This window comes from Mustelus asterias, chromosome 11 (assembly GCF_964213995.1).
Source record: "Mustelus asterias chromosome 11, sMusAst1.hap1.1, whole genome shotgun sequence".
Classification (NCBI taxonomy): domain Eukaryota; kingdom Metazoa; phylum Chordata; class Chondrichthyes; order Carcharhiniformes; family Triakidae; genus Mustelus; species Mustelus asterias.
Window position 1 is genome coordinate 76,525,859 of NC_135811.1, and position 19,752 is coordinate 76,545,610.

The window sequence follows — 19,752 nt, forward strand, 5'->3', positions numbered from 1 at the left end:
CTGCACCCTTTCAATCTTTTCCACATCCTTCCTATAGTGAGGCGACCAGAACTGAGCACAGTACTCCAAGTGGGGTCTGACGAGGGTCTTATATAGCTGCATCATCTGTAAAAGTTGGTGAGAGTCGTAGCTGACATGCCAAATTTCCTCAGTCTTCTGAGAAAGTAGAGAGTTGGTGAGCTTTCTGAACTATAGTGTCAGCATGGGGGGGACCAGGACAGGTGATCTGGACACCTAAAAACTTGAAGGTCTTGACTCTTTCTACTTAACAATGATTATTGAGCTGTGAGACAGACAGTGCCAATTGTTTGGAGGGAAGACTCCCAGCTGGTAAGGAAAGGTTGTCACCCTTTATATCATAGATATAATGGATCAACTATCACACCCTAGAAAGCTGTCAGACAATATTGTTGCCTTTGAGTGTAGCTTTGATGAACAGCTACAGTAAATTATAAAATCCTTTGTTTCTGTTGAACATTCGAGGCAGGGAATGGGTATAATTGTCAATCCATATCTAGAGTTTGAGTCAATCACGTTTTCGCCAGGGAGTTAACAAGCTTGTGCGGATGCTGTCATTGTCCGAGTTCATGCACAGGTTTTGCCTCATTATGAAAATGATCAACATCTGCTATTAAATACTGGTGAGTAGTCAATGTTCTCTCACTACAAAGTAGTATATGATGATCCTTAATATAATGGTACAACAATCAGAATTCATATAGTACGGTGGCAGAGTGGTTAGCACTGCTGCCTCACAACGCCAGGGACCTGTGTTCGATTCCTGGCTCGGGTCACTGTCTGTGTGGAATCTGCACGTTTTCCTCGTGTCTGCATGGATTTCTTTTGGGTACTCCGGTTTCCCCCCACAGTCCGAAAGATGTGCTAAATTCTCCCTCAGTGTACCCGAACAGGCGCCGGAATGTGGTGACCAGGGGATTTTCACAGTAGCTTCATCGCAGTGTTAATGCAAGCCTTCTTGTAACTAATAAAAAAATAAACTTTAACCTTAGTATTTGCTAATCCTTACTATAATGGTACAGTAATCAGAATTCATATAGTGCCTTTAACATTGTAAAATGTCCCAAGCTGCTTCTTAAGAATGTTGCCATCAAGGTACCTAAAGAAATGTTAAGGCAGGTGACCAAAAAGCTTGACGGAAGTGCTGGATTTTAAGGAGCAGAGGAATAAAAGGAGAGCGACTTACAGAGATGGAAAGGCTTTGGGAGAGATTTCTGGAGCTCCGAACCCCAGGTAGCTGAAGGCATGGCCACCATTGATATTAACATCAGAAATGCACAAGAGGCCTGAATTGGAGGAGTGCAGAGACCCTGGAAGGATGGAGAGCTGGAGAGAGTTACTGAAATAAGGAGGGGGAGAATCTGCAGAGATTTCAAAACAAGAATGAAAGTTGCATAAGCTTAGCTTGCGATTTGTAGTGTGTTGGACGATCCATGATATATTCTGGAGAGTTCAAGACATCTTATACTACTTAAAGCTCCATTAGCGCTGTTTTTATAAAATGTAATTAAGTGGTCAAATAGTGCGAAGTCTCCTTGATGCAGTGAATCAGAAAACTGAGACATTAGTCCATTCTCCCAATTATATTTATCACAAGTACGATTAAGGCTGCCCTGCTCCCAAGCAGTGTCGACAAATGGGTGTGTTGCAGAGGGTAATTGAGCACTTATCCTCGGCTCATGATTTGCTCCTTAACTTCACTGCACCTGAATTTTCTTAACAAAAAAATACTGACACACCCGGAGATCAGACACAAGCAGCTGTGGAGCAACATTTTGGCTTGATGACTGTATCTGTTTCTGGTGCCTGCACCTTGCTGAGGTGTATAAAATCATGAGGGGCATGGATAGGGTGAATGCACATAGGGCCCGATTTTACCATTGCGTCGTGTCCGTTTTCGGGCGTGAAATCGTGGTAAAGTCAGGCATGAGGCCATTAGCGCAATCTGCGCCCGCGTCTGCGCAGATGACCACTTTACCGACGCCCGGAAATGGCCGCGATCCAATTCGCCGAAACGGGTGCAACGACGATTTAAATGCATTTGTATGCATTTAAATTGAATTAATGAACTGCCCGCCCAACTTCATCAGCATTTCCCCCTTTACCACTGCGCTCGCCAATCCGAATCACGCCAAAATGGACCTGCTGAATAAAAGTCTGAATCGGGCGCTCCAGCTGCTGAAGAGGCGAGTTCAGAGCTTCCAATGGCTCTCTGACTCAGAACGGTGTTGGGGGGGATGGGAGGGGGAGGCGGGTCATATCATTCTCTGGTGGGGGGGAAGTGAGGCCAGATCATTCTCTGGGGGGGTAGGGGTGGCGGAGGGGGTGGGGGGGAGACTGAGGCCAGATCATTCTCTGGGAGGGGGGGGGTGGGGAGTGAGGCCAGATCATTCCCTGGGGGGGCGGGGGAAGGGGGTGTGGAGTGAGGCCAGATCATTCTCCGGGAGGGGCCGAGTGAGGCCAGATCATTCTCTGGTTTGGCGGGGGGGAGGAGGGAGGCAGGTAAGATGTATCTCTAGTGGGAGGGGGATGGGGGGTCCGTTGCCACTCGGTTGCCACTCGTTGCCACGCGGACGATCGGTGGGGGGAAGGGAGCAGGGGCTCATGATCGGTCTGGGTAGCGGGGGGGGGTTGATAAGGGGGACAGTGATGTCTGTGGGGGCCATTGCTGCCGCTTTTCGCTCCCGAATCGCTTTCTCCGCTTTTTGCGGCCCAGGAGTGATCTGACACGGGCGCGCTTTTTCAAATTTTTTTCTAACTGCGCATGCGCCGTTCAGAGCTCCGATCGTTTCAGCCACGCTAAGCCCCGCCCACAGCGCGATTCGGACTCGCGATTTTTTTTTCAGGCAAAGTGCTAATGGGGGGCGCCTGAAAGCAGATTTCCAAGCCGGATCTGAATTACGCCAAGATTCAGCACTTAGAATGAAAATGGTAAAATCAGGCCCATAGTCTTTTTCCCAGGGTAGGGGTGAGAGAGAAAAGGTCAGAGGGGAAAGATTTAAAAGGGACCCGAGGGGCAACTTTGTCACGCAGAGGGTTGTGCGTATATGAAATGAGCTGCCAGAGAAAATGGTTGAGGCAGGTACAATAGCAACATTTAAAGAGCATTTGGATAAGTACACGGATGGGAAAGGATTAGAGGGATATGGGCCAATTGCAGGCAATTGGGACTAGCAGGGAGGGCACCATGGTTGCCATGGAGTGATTGTGCCGAAGGGCTTGTTTCCGTGCTGTATTGCTCTGTGACTCTCTGGCCAGAATTGGGACAGGTGAGGCTTGCAGAATGGAATTCTTTGTTGGCTTCGGGCAGGGATTTTACGAGCTTTGCCCGAGCAAGATCGTAAAATATCAGGTTATGACTCTACTGAGCTTGAAATGATGTAAATTAAATGGAAAATACATGAGAGAGGTCCAAGCTCAAATTTCCTCAATAGCATTGGGTGCAGTTTTGGGGTAAATTGCTCCTTTACTGATTTCAGAGCTGCTATCCAGCCATTTAAGATTCTTAATGGAGAAGCTGGTAATTGCAAAGAAAAATCTTGACTTTTGCCATCTGGGTTACAGAACTCTCTTAGGTTTATTTTTATATTGAGTAATGAAGGCCGTGAGGGAGAGCAGTCCCTCACAGGTTGGCACAGTTGATACGCTGCAGATTAGAAGGTTTGCTCTGATTTATGAACCAGTTGATCTGGAACATATTCTGATTTGGATGCTGAAAGACATAGAGGAAATCTCCTTACTCATCAATAGTGTTTCTTTTGCATTGAAGTCTCTAATCAGGTTTAAAATTGTGCTGATAGTTTAATTCAGTTCTAGAATCATAGAATCCCTACAGTGCAGAAGGAGGCCATTCGGCCCATTGAGTCTGCACCGATAACAATCCCACCAATGACCTATCCCTATAACCCTGCGCATGTACCCTAACTAGTCCTCCTGACACTAAAGGTCAATTTAGCATAGCCAATCCACCTGACTCGCACACCTTTGGACTGTGGAGGAAACCGGAGCACACAGAGGAAACCCACGCAGACATGGGAAGAACGTGCAAACTCCACACAAGGCAGTAATTGAACTGGGGTCCCTGGCGCTGTGAGGCAGCAGTGCTAACCACTGTGCCGCACTAGGGGGTCGGGGGGTGTTGTTAAGGAATTCCAGCATTGCTGCTCCGGTTTCCTCCCACAATCCAAAGATGTGCGGGATAGGTTGATTGGCCAGGGTAAATTGCCCCTAGTGGCAGGGGGACTAGCAGGGTAAATAGGTGGGGTTACGGGGATAGGGCCTGGGTGGGATTGTGGTTGGTGCAGACTCGATGGGCCGAATAGGCTCCTTCTGCACTGTAGGATTCTATGATTCTGTCAATAGGAATTATGTAGAAATGTGAGGTCTTTAACCTATGATTTTATACAGATAGCTCTTTTCCAACTAATATTCTGTGCATGCTCCAATGCTGAGCAGCTAGTGTATGGTACAGGAAGGTCACTGCAGCTGTCTCCTGTAGCGAGCATTTTGCTTAATCTTTTCATTCTTTGCAGGAGCGATTCCAAGTGAAGAACCCGCCGTTTGCTTACATCCAGAAACTGAGGGGATTCTTGGACCAGGGCGGGGTCAGGAAGGTAAGATGCCAAGAATCCGTTCACAAAATTTCAAGCAACAGACTGGATTGGTCAGTGCAGGAATGGCCTGAATGCAGGACGCTGATAACTAGCGCAAATTCCAGCAGCACAAAATGACATCTCTGACCGTGTCTCGCTAACCATCTTTCAGACAGTAGATCAACAGAACACTGATTGTATCTTGTTGCCTTGCGTGTATAAATTGAGTAAGAAGTTTAACAACACCAGGTTAAAGCCCAACAGGTTTATTTGGTAGCAAAAGCCACAAGCTTCAGGTGAGTCACCTGAAGAAGGAGGTTAAGGCTCCAAAAGCTTGTGGCTTTTGCTACCAAATAAACCTGTTGGACTTCAACCTGGTGTTGTTAAACTTCTTACTGTGTTTACCCCAGTCCAACGCCGGCATCTCCACATCATGTATAAATTGAGTCAGGTTTCAGAATGGCTAAATGGGCCACTGGATGATGTCGTGACAGAAACAGGTTGGAAAGTACCTTGACTCTACTGCATGCAAGGTTCTCTCAGACTCTGTCATACATCCTCAAATACGCAAGTGTGACTTTCAAAAGCCTTACAAAAAGCAAACATGAAATGTTTCTAACTGTGGCTTTTCTTTTCCTTTTCTTTGAGTTATCCCTGTCCTCAGAGTCAGCAATTGGTTGATAACCGTGTTGATGTTGAGTGAAATTGAGGTGCTGACCCTGAAGGAAGGCCTCATCCCTTCATGAATAAAACTGAGGCAACAAGGTCTCCCTCAGGGGGTGTGGGCCGACTTGTACTGTTAGTGACTGAATAGCATCTGGCAGCTGGAATCCCACACGAAGCATGCGGTCAAAGTTTCAAACCCCCTCCCCAGGCTGAGGGATTACACTGCCCCATATAGACTGAGGGGATCACTCTCCCCCCTACAGGCCGAGGGTTCACACTGCCCCCTACAGGCCGAGTGTTCACATCGCCCCTACAGACCAAGGGTTTACAATGCCCCCGACAGGTCAAGGGTTCACACTGCCCCCTACAGGCCGAGGGTTCACACCGTCCCCTACAGGCCGAGGGTTCACACCGCCCCCTACAGGCCGAGGGTTCACACTGCCCCCTACAGACCGAGGGTTCACGCTGCCCCCCACAGGCCGAGGGTTCACGCTGCCCCCTGCAGGCTGAGGGTTCACACTGACCCCTACAGGCCGAGGGTTTACACTGCCCCCTACAGGCCGAGGGTTTACAATGCCCCCGACAGGTCAAGGGTTCACACTGCCCCCTACAGGCTGAGGGTTCACACTGCCCCCTACAGGCTGAGGGTTCACACTGCCCCCTACAGGCCGAGCGTTCACACTGCCCACTGCAGGCCGAATGTTGACACTGCCCTTTCCAGGCCAAGGGTTCACACTGCCCCCTACAGGCTGAGTGTTTGCACTGCCCCATGTAGACGGAATGTGGAGATGCCAGCGTTGGACTGGGGTAAACACAGTAAGAAGTCTCACAACACCAGGTTAAAGTCCAATAAGTTTATTTGGTAGCAAAAGCCACTAGCTTTCGAAGCGCTGCTCCTTCATCAGGTGAGTGAGATTTCAGTTCAAAAACAGGGCATAAAAAGACACAAACTCAATTTACAAAATAATGGTTGGAATGCGAGTCTTTACAGGTAATCAAGTCTTAAAGGTACAGACAATGTGTGTGGAGAGAGGGTGAAGCACAGGTTAAAGGGATGTGTATTGTCTCCAGCCAGGACAGTTAGTGAGATTTTGCAAGCCCAGGCAAGTCGTGGGGGTTACAGATAGTGTGACATGAACCCAAGATCCCAGTTGAGGCCGTCCTCATGTGTGCGGAACTTGGCTATCAGTCTCTTCTCAGCGACTCTGCGCTGTCATGTGTCATGAAGGCCGCCTTGGAGAGCGCTTACTCGAAGATCAGAGGCCGAATGCCCGTGATCGCTGAAGTGCTCCCCAACAGGAAGAGAACAGTCTTGCCTGGTGATTGTCGAGCGGTGCTCATTCATCCGTTGTCGTAGCATCTGCATGGTCTCCCCAATGTACCATGCCTCGGGACATCCTTTCCTGCAGCGTATCAGATAGACAACGTTGGCCGAGTTGCAAGAGTATGTACCATGTACCTGGTGGATGGTGTTCTCACGTGAGATGATGGCATCCATGTCGATGATCTGGCACGTCTTGCAGAGGTTGCTGTGGCAGGGTTGTGTGGTGTCGTGGTCACTGTTCTCCTGAAGGCTGGGTAGTTTGCTGCGGAAATGGTCTGTTTGAGGTTGTGCGGTTGTTTGAAGGCAAGAAGTGGGGGAGTGGGGATGGCCTTGGCAAGATGTTCGTCTTCATCAATGACATGTTGAAGGCTCCGGAGAAGATGTTGTAGCTTCTCCATTCTGGGGGAGTACTGGACGACAAAGGGTACTCTGTCCGCCGTGTCCCGTGTTTGTCTTCTGAGGAGGTCGGTGTGGTTTTTCGCTGTGGCACGTCAGAACTGTCGATCGATGAGTCATGTAGACAGAAGAGGGATCACTGTCCCCCCACTGCAGGCCGAGGGTTTACACTACCTCCTACAGGCGAGGGTTCACTGCGCCCCCTACAGTCCGAAGGTTTACACTGCCCCATATAGGCTGAGGTTTCACATTGTCCCTTACAGATCGAGGAGCCATGTTGCCCCCTTCAGATTGAGGGTTCACACTGCCCCCTACAGGTCATGCGCACAATTCTGCACGTGATCAGTTGTTTACCCCAGTTGCTGCCGGTGTTATAGAATCCGCTCTACAATGTAGTGACTTTTAACAAATCCAAGCTTCAGTACATGATAACAATACAAATCCTAAAGTATTTCAGTGATGGAAGAGGGATGTCATTTCAGAGCGCCCCGTGTGTGATGGAGAAATAACTTTCTGTTCTAGAAACAACGCACTGCAGAACCTTCTCACTTTTCTTTTTCATGTCAACGACTGCAGTTCAAGAGACGAGTCCAGGAGTCAACCCAAGTGCTGCGAGAGCTTGAAATTTCATTGCGGACCAATCACATTGGGTGAGTGACGGCGACAGCGCTGGCATTTTAGAAAGCTGACCGGCAGATTTTTTTTAAAGACAAAAATGATCGCAAAAAAAAGGAACAATAATGTCCGGGGCTTTGATTTTCAATATCTGTCTCCCATGTTCTGACCCAGCCACCATTAGACAGGAGTAAAAGCCACTGAATCTGCTGTGCTGTCAAACCTGAGGCTCCATGTTACGAAGGGTCATAATCCTTTTGCCCAGGAAAGCCAATCTGTTCTAATCTCGGGGGATGTGAGCATCACAGGGTAAAGCCGGAATTTATTGCCCATTCCTGATTTCCCTTGGGAAGGTGGTGGTGAGCTGCCTTCTTGAACCGCTGCACTCCATGTGGTGTAGGTACACCCACCGTGCTGTTAGAGAGGGCGTTCCAGGTTTTTGGCCCAGCCGCAGGACAATATATTTCCAAGTCAGGATGGTCTGTGGTTTGGAGGGGAGCTTGCACGAATCTGCTGCTGCCCCTCTCCATTTAAGCGGTAGAGGGTTTGGGAGACGCTGTCGAAGGAGGTTTGACAAGTTGTTGCGGTACGTCGTATATATGGTACACACGGCTGCCACTGAAATGCTGTGTTATCATTCAGCGGCAGCTTTCTCAAGCACCCTAGAGTCAGCAGCTCATACACAGGGCTCAGGGTTGGAATACAATGAACGGCGATTGAATTCATGCTCTTGACGCAGAGCTCTTTCCCCTAAAGCTGTGAGTCATTCACCCAGCGTGGCTGTGGGAGTGGGAATGAACCTAAAACTGGGCAGTGTCAATCCAGTCACTGGTGCCAATGGGCCCCGCAGTGGATGTCTACCCTAATTCCTGCCACGGTTAATATAAGGCAGGAATTTTACCATCTTGTACGCTCCCCCTCCTGCACTTCTGCCAGTGAGAACGGAGAATTTGGCGCTCAGCCAAATCTCCATTTACTGCAGCGGGACTGGAGAATCCCAGCCATGGGTGAGGTCGGAGAATGTGTGTGGATGGTGGAGGAGGAAAGATGCCACTGAGCTTCTGCTGAGACCCAATGGACCCGCACATTCTAACCAGCTGCCTCGTGAGGTATTGGCAGTGTTGGAACCCATGCAGATGCATCTCCGAGGCAGACAGAGGAACGTTTGCACGGGTGCCTACACCTCACTGAAGCAGCGATTCTTAATGTACGAGTCGGGAGAGAAAAGCCGCAAAGCAAAAGAGAAAAGACAAATTGTGGAAGAAGCTGAAAATAGAAGAAACAAAATAAGCAAAAAAAGGAATGACTTTTTTTATTCCTTCATGGGACATGGGCGTCGCTGGCTGGGCCAGCATTTATTGCCCTAGTTGCCCTTGAACTGAGTGGTTTGCTCAGCCACTTCAGAGAGCAGTTGAGAGTCAACCACATTGCTGTGGATCTGGAGTCACATGTAGGCCAGACCAGGTAAGGACGGCAGATTTCCTCCCCTAAAGGATAGTAGATGGGTTTTTCCGGCAATCGACAATGGTTTCATGGTCATCCGTAGATTCTTAATTCCAGATTTTTTTAATGGAATTCAAATTCCACCATCTGCCGTGGCGGGATTCGAACCCGGTTCCCCAGAACATTAGCTGAGTTTCTGGATTAATAGTCTAGCAATAGTACCACTAGGTCATTGCCTCCCACTTAGTGCTTTGCATTGCCACTGGACATCTCAAAGTGCTTTGTTGCCAATGGACTACTTTCCAACTGTAAGCACTGTTATAATATAAGAAATGTGCCAGCCAATTTGTGCACAGCAAGCTCCAACAAACAGCAATGTGATAATGAGATAATCTGTTTTGTAATGACCATTCAATGATAAAGGAGACCAGGGCAAACTCCCCTGCTCTTCATTCCAAAACAGAAATGGACTAGCATTCTTTTACATATACTGAGCAAACACAAGGGGCTTTAGCTTACCAACACATCCAAAAAATGAACAGCACCCACAACAATGCAGCACTCCCTCAGCACAGCACTGGAGGGTCAGCTTTGGATTTTTGTGCTCAAGTTCTTGGGTGGGATTTTCTCGCCGCAGTCGCCCCAAAACCAGAGAATCCCGCCCGAGGTCGAAGGACCTTTGCGTGGTCTCCACCACGCCCCCCACCCCCACCCCCCCACTATGATTCCCATGGTGGGCGGGACGGGAGAATTCCCCCCGGACTCGGATTTGAACCCGACACAGTGGTTAGCACTGCTGCCTCACAGCGCCAGGGGACCCGGATTCGATTCCAAGCTTGGGTTACTGTCTGTGTGGAGTTTGCACGTTCTCCCCATGTCTGCGTGGGATTCCTCCGGGAGCTTCGGTTTCCTCCCACAGTCCGAAAGACGTGCTGGTTAGGTGCATTGGCCACGCTAAATTCTCCCTCAGTGTACCCGAACAGGTGCAGGAGTGTGGCGGCTAGAGATTTTCACAGTAATTTCATTGCAGTGTTAATGTAAGCCTACTTGTGACACTAATAAGTAAATTTTGAGAGGCGGGAGTGCTAAGAACCGAAGTTCCGCTAGCTAGAAAATTATTTCCTTCAATCGGCCATAAGTACAAGGAGTTCCAATTTGAAAATGAGAGATACAGCGAACGGTAATTAAGAAAAAAAATGTTTTGATCCAAAAGTTGAAGGAGTTGATGTGAAAGGTCTCTTGACGCCATTTAAAGATGAGCAGGGATTTTTCTCAGTGTCTTCCCACAACCAATACCAACAGAAACAGCCTCTGATCTCATTTGTTGTTTGTGGGGATGTTTGTGTGCAAATAGGCTTCTATGTTTACCTGAATAACAACGGTGAGTGATTGGTGAAGTGCCTTGTAATGCCCAGAGGAGTTGAGAACTTAGTATAAATATTCTTTATTATGTAACTTGTCCAGTGAAGTTTGAGCTGATAGCTGTATTCCTAAAAGAACAAGATGGGATATGGACCGGGAGAAATACGAGGGCATTGGGTGTTTAAATCACGGGTAGATAGTTTTCTGATCGATAAGGGAATTAGGGGATATGGGGAGCAGGCGGGTAAGTGGAACTGATTCGCTTCAGATCAGCCATGATCTTGTTGAATGGCAGGGCAGGCTCGAAGGGCCAAATGGCCTACTCCTGCTCCTATTTCTGATGTTCATATGTTCTTATGGGCCCAGAGCCTTCAAAAACCCTCTCCAAATCTACCTCTCCCATTCTACCCGCCGTCCCCTGATCAAACACTGCTCCCCCAATTCCTCTGCTGAACGGTTCAGTAACTACACCCTCATGGAACGTTGCCGTGTGTCAGATGGCTTTAGATCTGCAAACCTGAACTATTTGTGAGTGGGGTTGGGCTGTAATAATTGCTCTAGGTTAGTTCCTTTAATGATGAACTTGTAGGGATTCGGAACCTAGGGATGGACAAGGCCGAAAAAGAACATTAAGGTCCATCTGGCTGACCCCAATGGCATTCTGGGTAACTTCAGGCTGAGCCACCATCCACTCGAATCTGATTAACGGCTGATTTTTCCTTCCTCTTAGTTGGGTGCAGGAGTTTTTGAATGAGGACAACAAGGGATTGGACGTGTTGGTGGAGTACTTGTCCTTTGCACAGTGCGCTGTCACGTAAGTACCCTGGGATCTTTACTGAGGCTTTCATCTTTATGTACTGCCTTCACTCTGTCAACTCTGTCACCTTATTTCCGGGTTTTATTTATCCAGTTGTGTTGCCATTCCACTTGGAATTAACTCGAGACTGAATGACTTTACACTGATATCAAAGCAAAATACTGCAGATGCTGGAACCTGAAACAAAACGAGAAAATGCTGGAAAACCTCAGCAGGTTCGACAGCATCTGTGGGGAGAAAATAGAGCCACCGTTTGAGTCTGGGTTTGGGGTAGGGCTACTCAGTATTAGGTTAATATAATCTTACTGACAGAACTTAGCCTCTCAGTTTTCATATATTGCAGGAGTGAACAACAGATTTCTACCAGCATTTATAGGCCGGAATTTTCCAGCCGTTCCTGCCAGCGGGATCTTCCAGAACTGCCGACTGTGAACCCCCACTCCAGGTTCCCCGGCAGCAAAGAGTGCGAACAACAGGAAAACCTGTTAATAATGGCAGGATCGGATGATCTGGCCAACAGCCAATGACGGGCCACCTCTGCTAGCACAGAACGTGACGTGAGGGGGTGTCGTGGAGGTTGGGACGGAAATTCAAATACACTACTTCTACTGGTTCCCCTTTATCTACCCTGCTTGTCACATCCTCAAAGAAGTGGAATTTAGAAGAGTGAGATGGGATCTCATAGAAATTTATAAAATTCCAACAGGGTTAGACAAGGTAGATTCAGAAAGAATGTTGTCCATGGTGTCCAGAACTAGGGATCATGGTTTGAGGATAAGGGATAAACCTTTCAGGACTGAGGTGTGGAGAAATTTCTTCACCCTGAGAGTGGTGAATATGTGGAATTCATTACCACAGAGAATAATTGAGGCGAAAACATTGTGTGATTTTTCAAGAAGAAATTAGATATAGCCTTTGGAGCTAACGGGATCAAGGGATATGGGGGAAGGCGGGATCAGGATATTGAATTTGCTGATCAGCCATGACCATAATGATTGGCGGAGCAGGCTTGAGGGGCCGAATGGCCTATTCCTGTTTCTAGTTTCTATGTAACTCTAATAAATTTGTCAAACATAATTTCCCTTTCACAAAACCATGTTGACTGTGCCTGATTTTCTAAATGTCCTGCTACTACATCCACGATAATGAATTGTAATACTTCCCAGTGACAGCTGTCAGAGTACCGGCTTGTAGCTTTCTGCTTTCTGTCTTCCTCCTCTCTGGGCTCAAGGTGTTTCCTGTTTTCCGGGACTTTTCCAGAATCCAGGGCGTTTTGGAAGATTACAACCAATGCACTCACTGGGTGGAATTTTCCGGCCGTGTTCGCCCCAAGACTGGAAAATTCCGCCCAAGTTCAACAGACCTTTGCATGGTCCGTGTCCCGCCCGCTACGATTCCTGTGGCAGATGGGATGGGAAAATTCCACCCACTATATCTGCAGTCACTTCTTTTAAGATCCTAGGCTGTAGGCCATGGTCCAGGGAAGATGTCAGCCTTTAGTCCCAGGAGTTTTCCTTGTACTTTTTCTCTAGTGGTCCTGATTGTGTTCAGTATCTCCCTCCCTTTTACGTCTTGATTTTCTATTAATCCTGGGATGATTTGTGTCTTTTCTGCTGTGAAGACAGACACAAAATGGTGCATTACGGTGGTTTGGAGTCACTTGTCTATGTTATGCACGAAGTTAGACAAGGTTCTTTATAATTACAGCTCCAGTTTTGCACTTCCAGCAAACTCTGCTTGTGATTGGCTGATTGCCAAGGTAGTTGATGCATCATGAGTTGAGGTTCACAATTGGTCAGGTTATTGGAATAATTAACATCCACTGGCAGCACAGCTTTGACCTCGTACTGACAGGTGGCCATGTCGTGCCTGTTAGAAAATACAGCAAGTGGCTCAATCTTAAAGAGCTTGTTACAGTTAAATGTACATGGCTTCTTATGAGTAAAGTTTATTTATTAGTCACAAGTAAGGCTTACATTAACACTACAATGAAGTTACTGTGAAAATCTCCTAGCCGCCACTCTCCGGCGGCTGTTCGGGTCAATGCACCTAACTAGCACGTCTTTTGGATTGTGGGAGGAAACCAGAGCACCCAGAGGAAACCCATGCAGACATAGGGAGAACCTGCAAACTCCACACAGACAGTGACCCAAGCCAGGAATCGAACCAGGTTCCCAGGTGCTGTGAGACAGCAGTGCTAACCACTGTGCCCCCGTGCCGCCCGTAATAGGGGATAAATATTATCATTTTCAAAATGGCCGTGTAATATTTATCAATCTTGCCACATGAAAATGAAGAAAGGTTCCGCATGTTTTGGCCACTCCAAGAATAGGAGTCCACCCTGGCGTGATAGTAAGCTTCAGGTCCACATGATGAGCTGTCCCCAGGGTACAAGTTGCCTGCAGATCAGCTTGGAATATTTGGGAACTGGACAGGGCAGGCTGGAATGGTCGCATCTGGAGGTCAAATGTTGATGGAGAGTTTCAGACGCTAGTGAGATGAGAAAGCAAAGGAGATGGGCAATTTTACAAAGATGGATGCAAGCAGTTGTTCATAGAGAGGATACAGAGAAGCTCCTTTCGGGGTCACACATTACCCCAAGAGTGCAAACATACCCTATCCCTAATGTGGCCAGGGAGAAGGCTGGAATTGTTAGTGAGGGAATGGCATTCATTGCAATGGGCAAAGTCAGACTTTGTCTTTCCTACATTTATTTGGAGAAAACTGCCATTCATCCAGTGCCCAATGTTGGTTAAGCAGGCTGGCAACACTGAGGTGACAGGGGAGGTCGAGAGAGCTGGTGGCCAAGCAATGTTGCGTATTATCCAAACTTGATATTGGAGGAAAACCCCATAAGTTTAAAAACTAAATATAAAAGGAGTCTTCCAGGAGCAGTGGACTCTGTGGGCTCATGGGAGATAGTCACAATCATCAATTGTCCATCTTATTATGTTTGAATCAGGGGTCTGTCTTCAATAGGGAATGAGGTAGAGCAGAACCCACCTGAACTGCTCACTCCTCATTTCCCTCTTTAATCTTTCCGTATTTCTATTCCACCAAGCACTACTTGATGTAAGAAAAACAAAAAAATGCCAGAAATACTCAGCAGGTCAAGCAGCATCTGTGGAAATAAATCAAGAGAATCTTCAGGTTGATGACCTTTCATTGGAAAGGTCATTGATCTGAAACTTTAAGTCTGGCCTAGATGTTCACCTGTGCGCTGGGGATATAGAGTCCAGAGAATTCCGGGCTCCATGGACCGACCCATAAAAATCTCTGACTGAAAACCAGTTTTCGTACCAGGGTGTTGGGGTTCCCTGCACGTCAGGTGTGGTCACCCCAGAACAGGTGCGGAGGGTGCAAGGTGCCATGGCAGGCTGGGCAGTTGTCATGGAGAGGCTGTGTAGGCTGGGCAGTTGTCATGGAGAGGCTGTGTAGGCTGGGCTGTTGTCATGGAGAGGCTGTGTAGGCTGGGCTGTTGTCATGGAGAGGCTGTGTAGGCTGGGCAGTTGTCCATCCTCGGTGCTCCAGCACTGCATTGAAGTTCAGTGAAAAAAACAGAAAACATAAAACAACCCTCCAGCCCTCACCCTTCACACCCCCACTTCCCCACACATGCTTCCTATGCCCCATCCATGCCAATACAAACCACCTCATCCCCTTTTCACACTCCTCCCTGTGGCCCCTCATACCCTCTATATCAATCTCTGCCCTTCTACCCACTGCCAGGGCCCTTTATAGCTACTACCCCAACTTAGTGCCAACTGATGCTCCTCTGCCCATCACCCTTTGCCATTATACGTACAATGCTAACTCACCCAGTATCCACTATAGGCAGACCTCAAGACCTATGCTGAGATCAAAGAAATTAAAGTACCAAGTGTCTATCTCAGACTTCATTTTACAAAACATTGTCATTCATTAAAAATCCGCCTACATTATCCTTTAAACAACATTTTTATTCAACTGCTTAATCCCTCATAAAAATATGCACTGGAATTCATAGTCCCACTTCAAAGAGTCCATAAACAGGTAGAGCTGTCAATCAAACTGTGAGATGACAGCACCCTACTGTGACAATAGATTTTGTGAAATCAGTCATGTAGCACTATGGTAAACCTAAGCCTTAAGTCAACAGACAAGAGTGAAATAGCAAACAATCATTTTTTTAAATCTCCAGATAGGTTTTACAAAAGATTAAAGGGCATGAGTTTTAAATTCTTTGACAGCTTGGCAACTCCCTTGGACAGTTCATCTCAATACTTTTGACAGTTTTTGACGGTTCTATAGAACTTCACTTTTCAATGAGTTTATGCATTTCTTACACACAATCATGCCTGCTTTTAAAAATCCTAAAAGGCACCTGATCTCTCCCAGAGGACAGTGTACCTCTCCCAAAGGAGACAAGGCTCCTCCTGAAGGTGCCCTGGGACCATAGCTGAAGGGATACCTTGCCTTTCCAAAAGGGCATCTTGGCTATCCAAACAAATTCACAAAGTTCAGACCTGCTCCCTACCGGGCCGAATCTGTGCACATCAGGCTTCAGTCACCGTGCACATCAAAATGACATGAGTAGAAGCAACTGCTGATTTCTACTGGGCGCAACGCGCACGCGCAGATTCTGACCCAGACATATTCCCACCCCCGCAGAAATGGTAGGTGCCATGTTTGAGGCGGGACTTCTAAATTTGGGCCCCATCTGCCATTTTTAACCACAAGGCCTCTCTGTCGTGGCAAGGGATCAGGCCTCTGTTTCTATCTACAGATGTTGCCCTTTTTATTTTATTCATTAATGTGGCTTGCTGAGGAAGCATCTAAGAGTCAACCACATTGCTGTGGCTCTGGAACCAGTTAGAGATGGCAGATTTCCTTCCCTAAAGGACATTAGTGGACCAGATGGGGATTTTTTTAACGACAATGATTTTGTGGTCACCATCAGACTTTTAATTCTAGATTTTGTTTTATTGAGTTGAAATTCCACTATCTGCTGTGGTGGGTTTGAATCCCAGTCACCAGAGCATTACCCTGCGTCTCTGGATTACTAATTCAGTGACAATGCCACTGTGCCATTGCCTCACTGCTGAGTATTTCCACCATTTTTTGTATTTATCCCACTTTTACAGCATCCACATTTTTTTGCATTAACACTTGTTTAAACCTTAGAGATTAGAAAATGGTCATCTCTGGAACTTCTCTTTGTAAGAACAGCTGGAGCTGAAAAACTCCGATTGTTACAACACAGAGGCAGACAGATGTGCTGGTCTTCAACTGGCGAGGTTTAACCCTCAGCCTGGGGCCAGTATACCGTGTAATGTTCAATTCTTACCCACCACGTATACAGTCAACTTCGAATGCCACTGCTGTTCTGTTTGAAATGGCCCTTGTAAAAACTGATATCTTGGAACGTGTTAGCGTCTTTATTGGATTCCAATATTAGTAGAAAGTTCAGCTCAAAAAGAACATCAAATTGCACCCCCACCCACCTCAACCTTCTCACTTAGTTGTGGTGAGACAATCCCGGTAAGTCTTCAGTGACGGATACATTCTCCTCCCTGTTTCACTCCAGAGAATGTACATTGCAACTTATCCGTAACTCCAATATTATCTCTCTAATGAGGTGCATGAAACTGCACTCTTGTATTCCACTTGTGACCCAGTCAACACTTTGTGGATTTATTATTCTATTCAGCCGTATATAAATAGCCAGAATCTCATTTGCAATCTTTGTATCTATTCCATTTGCAGTCCTGCTTGTATCTGGAACGAAATCTTCCAGAGCACTGATATATTTAAATGTTATGCCTATCTTCTCTGCTGTGTCCTCTATTCATCATGTCTTCCCATAGCGATTTGAGGCTAGGCATTGGGAGCAGAAATGTTGCCAGATTTTTTCCCTGCATTTTTCATCTAGCTCACAACATTGAGGCTAACTGTACTTGTCCTGGCTAACCAGCTGAGATCAGTAACTCATGCAGACTAGAACAGATCTTGAAATGTATTATGTTACTATCTCAGGAGAGACCAGTAACTTATTTTTTTTTAAAAGATACCTGAAACCCAAAAGATTTGGTAAAAAAATATGAAGCCACAAGATGCCGCGGTTTAAATTTTACTTTTCAGCTTAAACAGAGGAATTCTTCACTATACAAGAATCAAACAAAGCAAACACTAAGTACTATCTTAGGTAAACACTTACGGTGGGATTTTACGGCCGCGCTCATCCCAAAATCGTAAAATCCCGCCCGAGGTCAACAAACCTTTCTATGGTCCGCCCCTCACCCGTTCCGATTCCCGTGGCGGGGGGGGGATGGTAAAATTCTGGCCCTAGACTCTCAAACCCAGAATCAATCAAAGTTAAACATTAAATTGTTGTCGATTATAAACTGTAAATTACCCAATAAATGACAAATATAGGTCAGACGAATTGGCTCAGACAGTGGTCATGTTATCAATCTCAGGCACATCATCCAGAAACTCTGTCTTCCTTATGAAGAATATCAGCTTCCCTTGAAGGATGTAGCCTGACCCCTAACCGACAGCAGCGCACAATTAACCCGAGCTTCACAGATGTGGGACGGAATTTTACCGTCCCACCCGGGGGGGAGGGAGAGGGGGGAGAGAGGGAGGACCAACCAGACCACTCGAGTGCTTTCCGCCAAGGGATCTGCTACACATGAGGCTGGAGGTAAATGCTGCAACATTGATGGACCTCAGAATTTCCCCTTTTTCTTCTTAAAAACAGCACTCAAAAATTATAAAATGGCTTACTTTTTCACAAGTAGTTGCACTCTAATTGAATAGAAATTACTGCCACAAATGACAGTAATGTCGTTGTGTGTATCGTTGACCTGCTTCACCTGAGCGAGGTTGTATTTGGAATTGGATTAGCATCTCTTTCTGAATAGAAGGGAGAGAAACTTGGACAGAGGTCCATCAAATAGTCAAAGGATGGGCAATAAATGTGGTCCAGCCAGCAATGCCCATATCCCATGAATGAATAAAGAAAAAGATTGGCGATAATTCCTATCCTTGATTTGATTTGATTTATTATTGTCACATGTATTAGCATATAGTGAAAAGTATTGTTTCTTGTGCGCTATACAGACAAAGCATACCATTCATAGAGAAGGAAAGGAGAGAGTGCAAAATGTAGTGTTACAGTCATAGCTAGGGTGTAGAGAAAGATCAACTTAATGCGAGGTAGGTCCATTCAAAAGGTTGATGGCAGCAGGGAAGAAGCTGTCCTTGAGTCGGTCGGTACGTGACCTCAGACCTTTGCATCTTTTTCCCGATGGAAGAAGGTGGAAGAGAGAATGTCCGGGGTGCGTGGGGTCCTTAATTATGCTGGCTGTTTTTCCAAGGCAGTGGGTAGTGTAGACAGTGTCAATGGATGGGAGGCTGGTTTGCGAGATGGATTGGGCTACATTCACGACCTTTTGTAGTTTCTTGCGGTCTTGGGCAGAGAAGGAGCCATACCAAGCTGTGATACATCCAGAAAGAAAGCTTTCTATGGTGCCTTGGGTGTGTGAGTGACATCTAATTGTGCGCTATGCAAGTGAGGAGTCTTTCCAATGCACTATTAATATCAGAGGGTCCCATCTACTTATTTTCGAGATTCCGAAAGTGTCTAGCAACATGCCAAGCTCACAGTGATCGTAAGTTATTAAGCATCGCTATTTTTATCCCATCTGACTTGCCTCGCACACATTGAGCTTGCATTCAAGTTATATACTGAATATTTTATCTATGGGCTAAAAAGCTAATGAGGTACTAAATAAGCAGCACAGCAAAATGCTGCAAGAAGCCTTTCACTTTTATCGTTTGTCAGCTACGCTGTGACACTTAAAGCAGCCGGCTCGACACCCCCACCAGATAACTGTAAGAAAACAAATTAAAAATAGTGTTGGTGTATACCGTGCGCAATAACACAAGCTGACATCGAGTTGAAGGCACTAATTCAATCCCAGGGTTCTTCTGGCATTCATGAGCCGTTTGGACATCACTCTTCTGGGTTGCTGGCTTTTCATGGGCCTTATTATGAGTAGCATTGGTTTTTGGTGCGCTGTGACTCTTCTGTCTCTGTCTGTGTCCACTGTGGTTAGTCTGGAACAACATTGCTGCATTCAAACCCAAACACCAAATCTGTTTTTTGGTCACTAAAAATATTGCCGCAACACTTTGTGTTACAACATAAAAAGAGAATCATGCATTCGAAAAAATAGGGCATCTCCTGCATTCGTAGGTATGTACTGCGGAAAGAGTCTCCTTGATGAAGAAAGAAGAATGTTTTATATCTCTCTATTCACGTGATCAGAATTCTGCATTCCTATTGTTATCATAGAATAGAAAGGATACCTATATTTTCTATTCATTTGTGGGACATGGGCATCGCTGGCTGGGTAGCATTTATTGCCCATTCCTAGTTGGCCTTGGTCAGAGGGCAGTTGAGAAGCAACCACATTGCTGTGGCCCTGGAGTCACATGTAGGCCAGACCAGGTAAGGACAGCAGATTTCCTTC

The 19,752-nt window shown here is 46.6% G+C and overlaps 1 protein-coding gene across 1 annotated transcript in view; it reads left to right on the plus strand.

The window, feature by feature from the left end:
* The window catches only part of LOC144500603 (formin-like protein 1), a 274,250-nt gene that overhangs the window by 153,016 nt on the left and 101,482 nt on the right, over window positions 1-19,752 (plus strand). Inside the window, exons 3-5 of the mRNA XM_078223784.1 lie at window positions 4,551-4,631; window positions 7,573-7,646; window positions 11,147-11,230. Coding sequence (XP_078079910.1) covers window positions 4,551-4,631; window positions 7,573-7,646; window positions 11,147-11,230 — 239 coding nt within the window. The remainder of the gene's footprint in view (window positions 1-4,550; window positions 4,632-7,572; window positions 7,647-11,146; window positions 11,231-19,752) is intronic.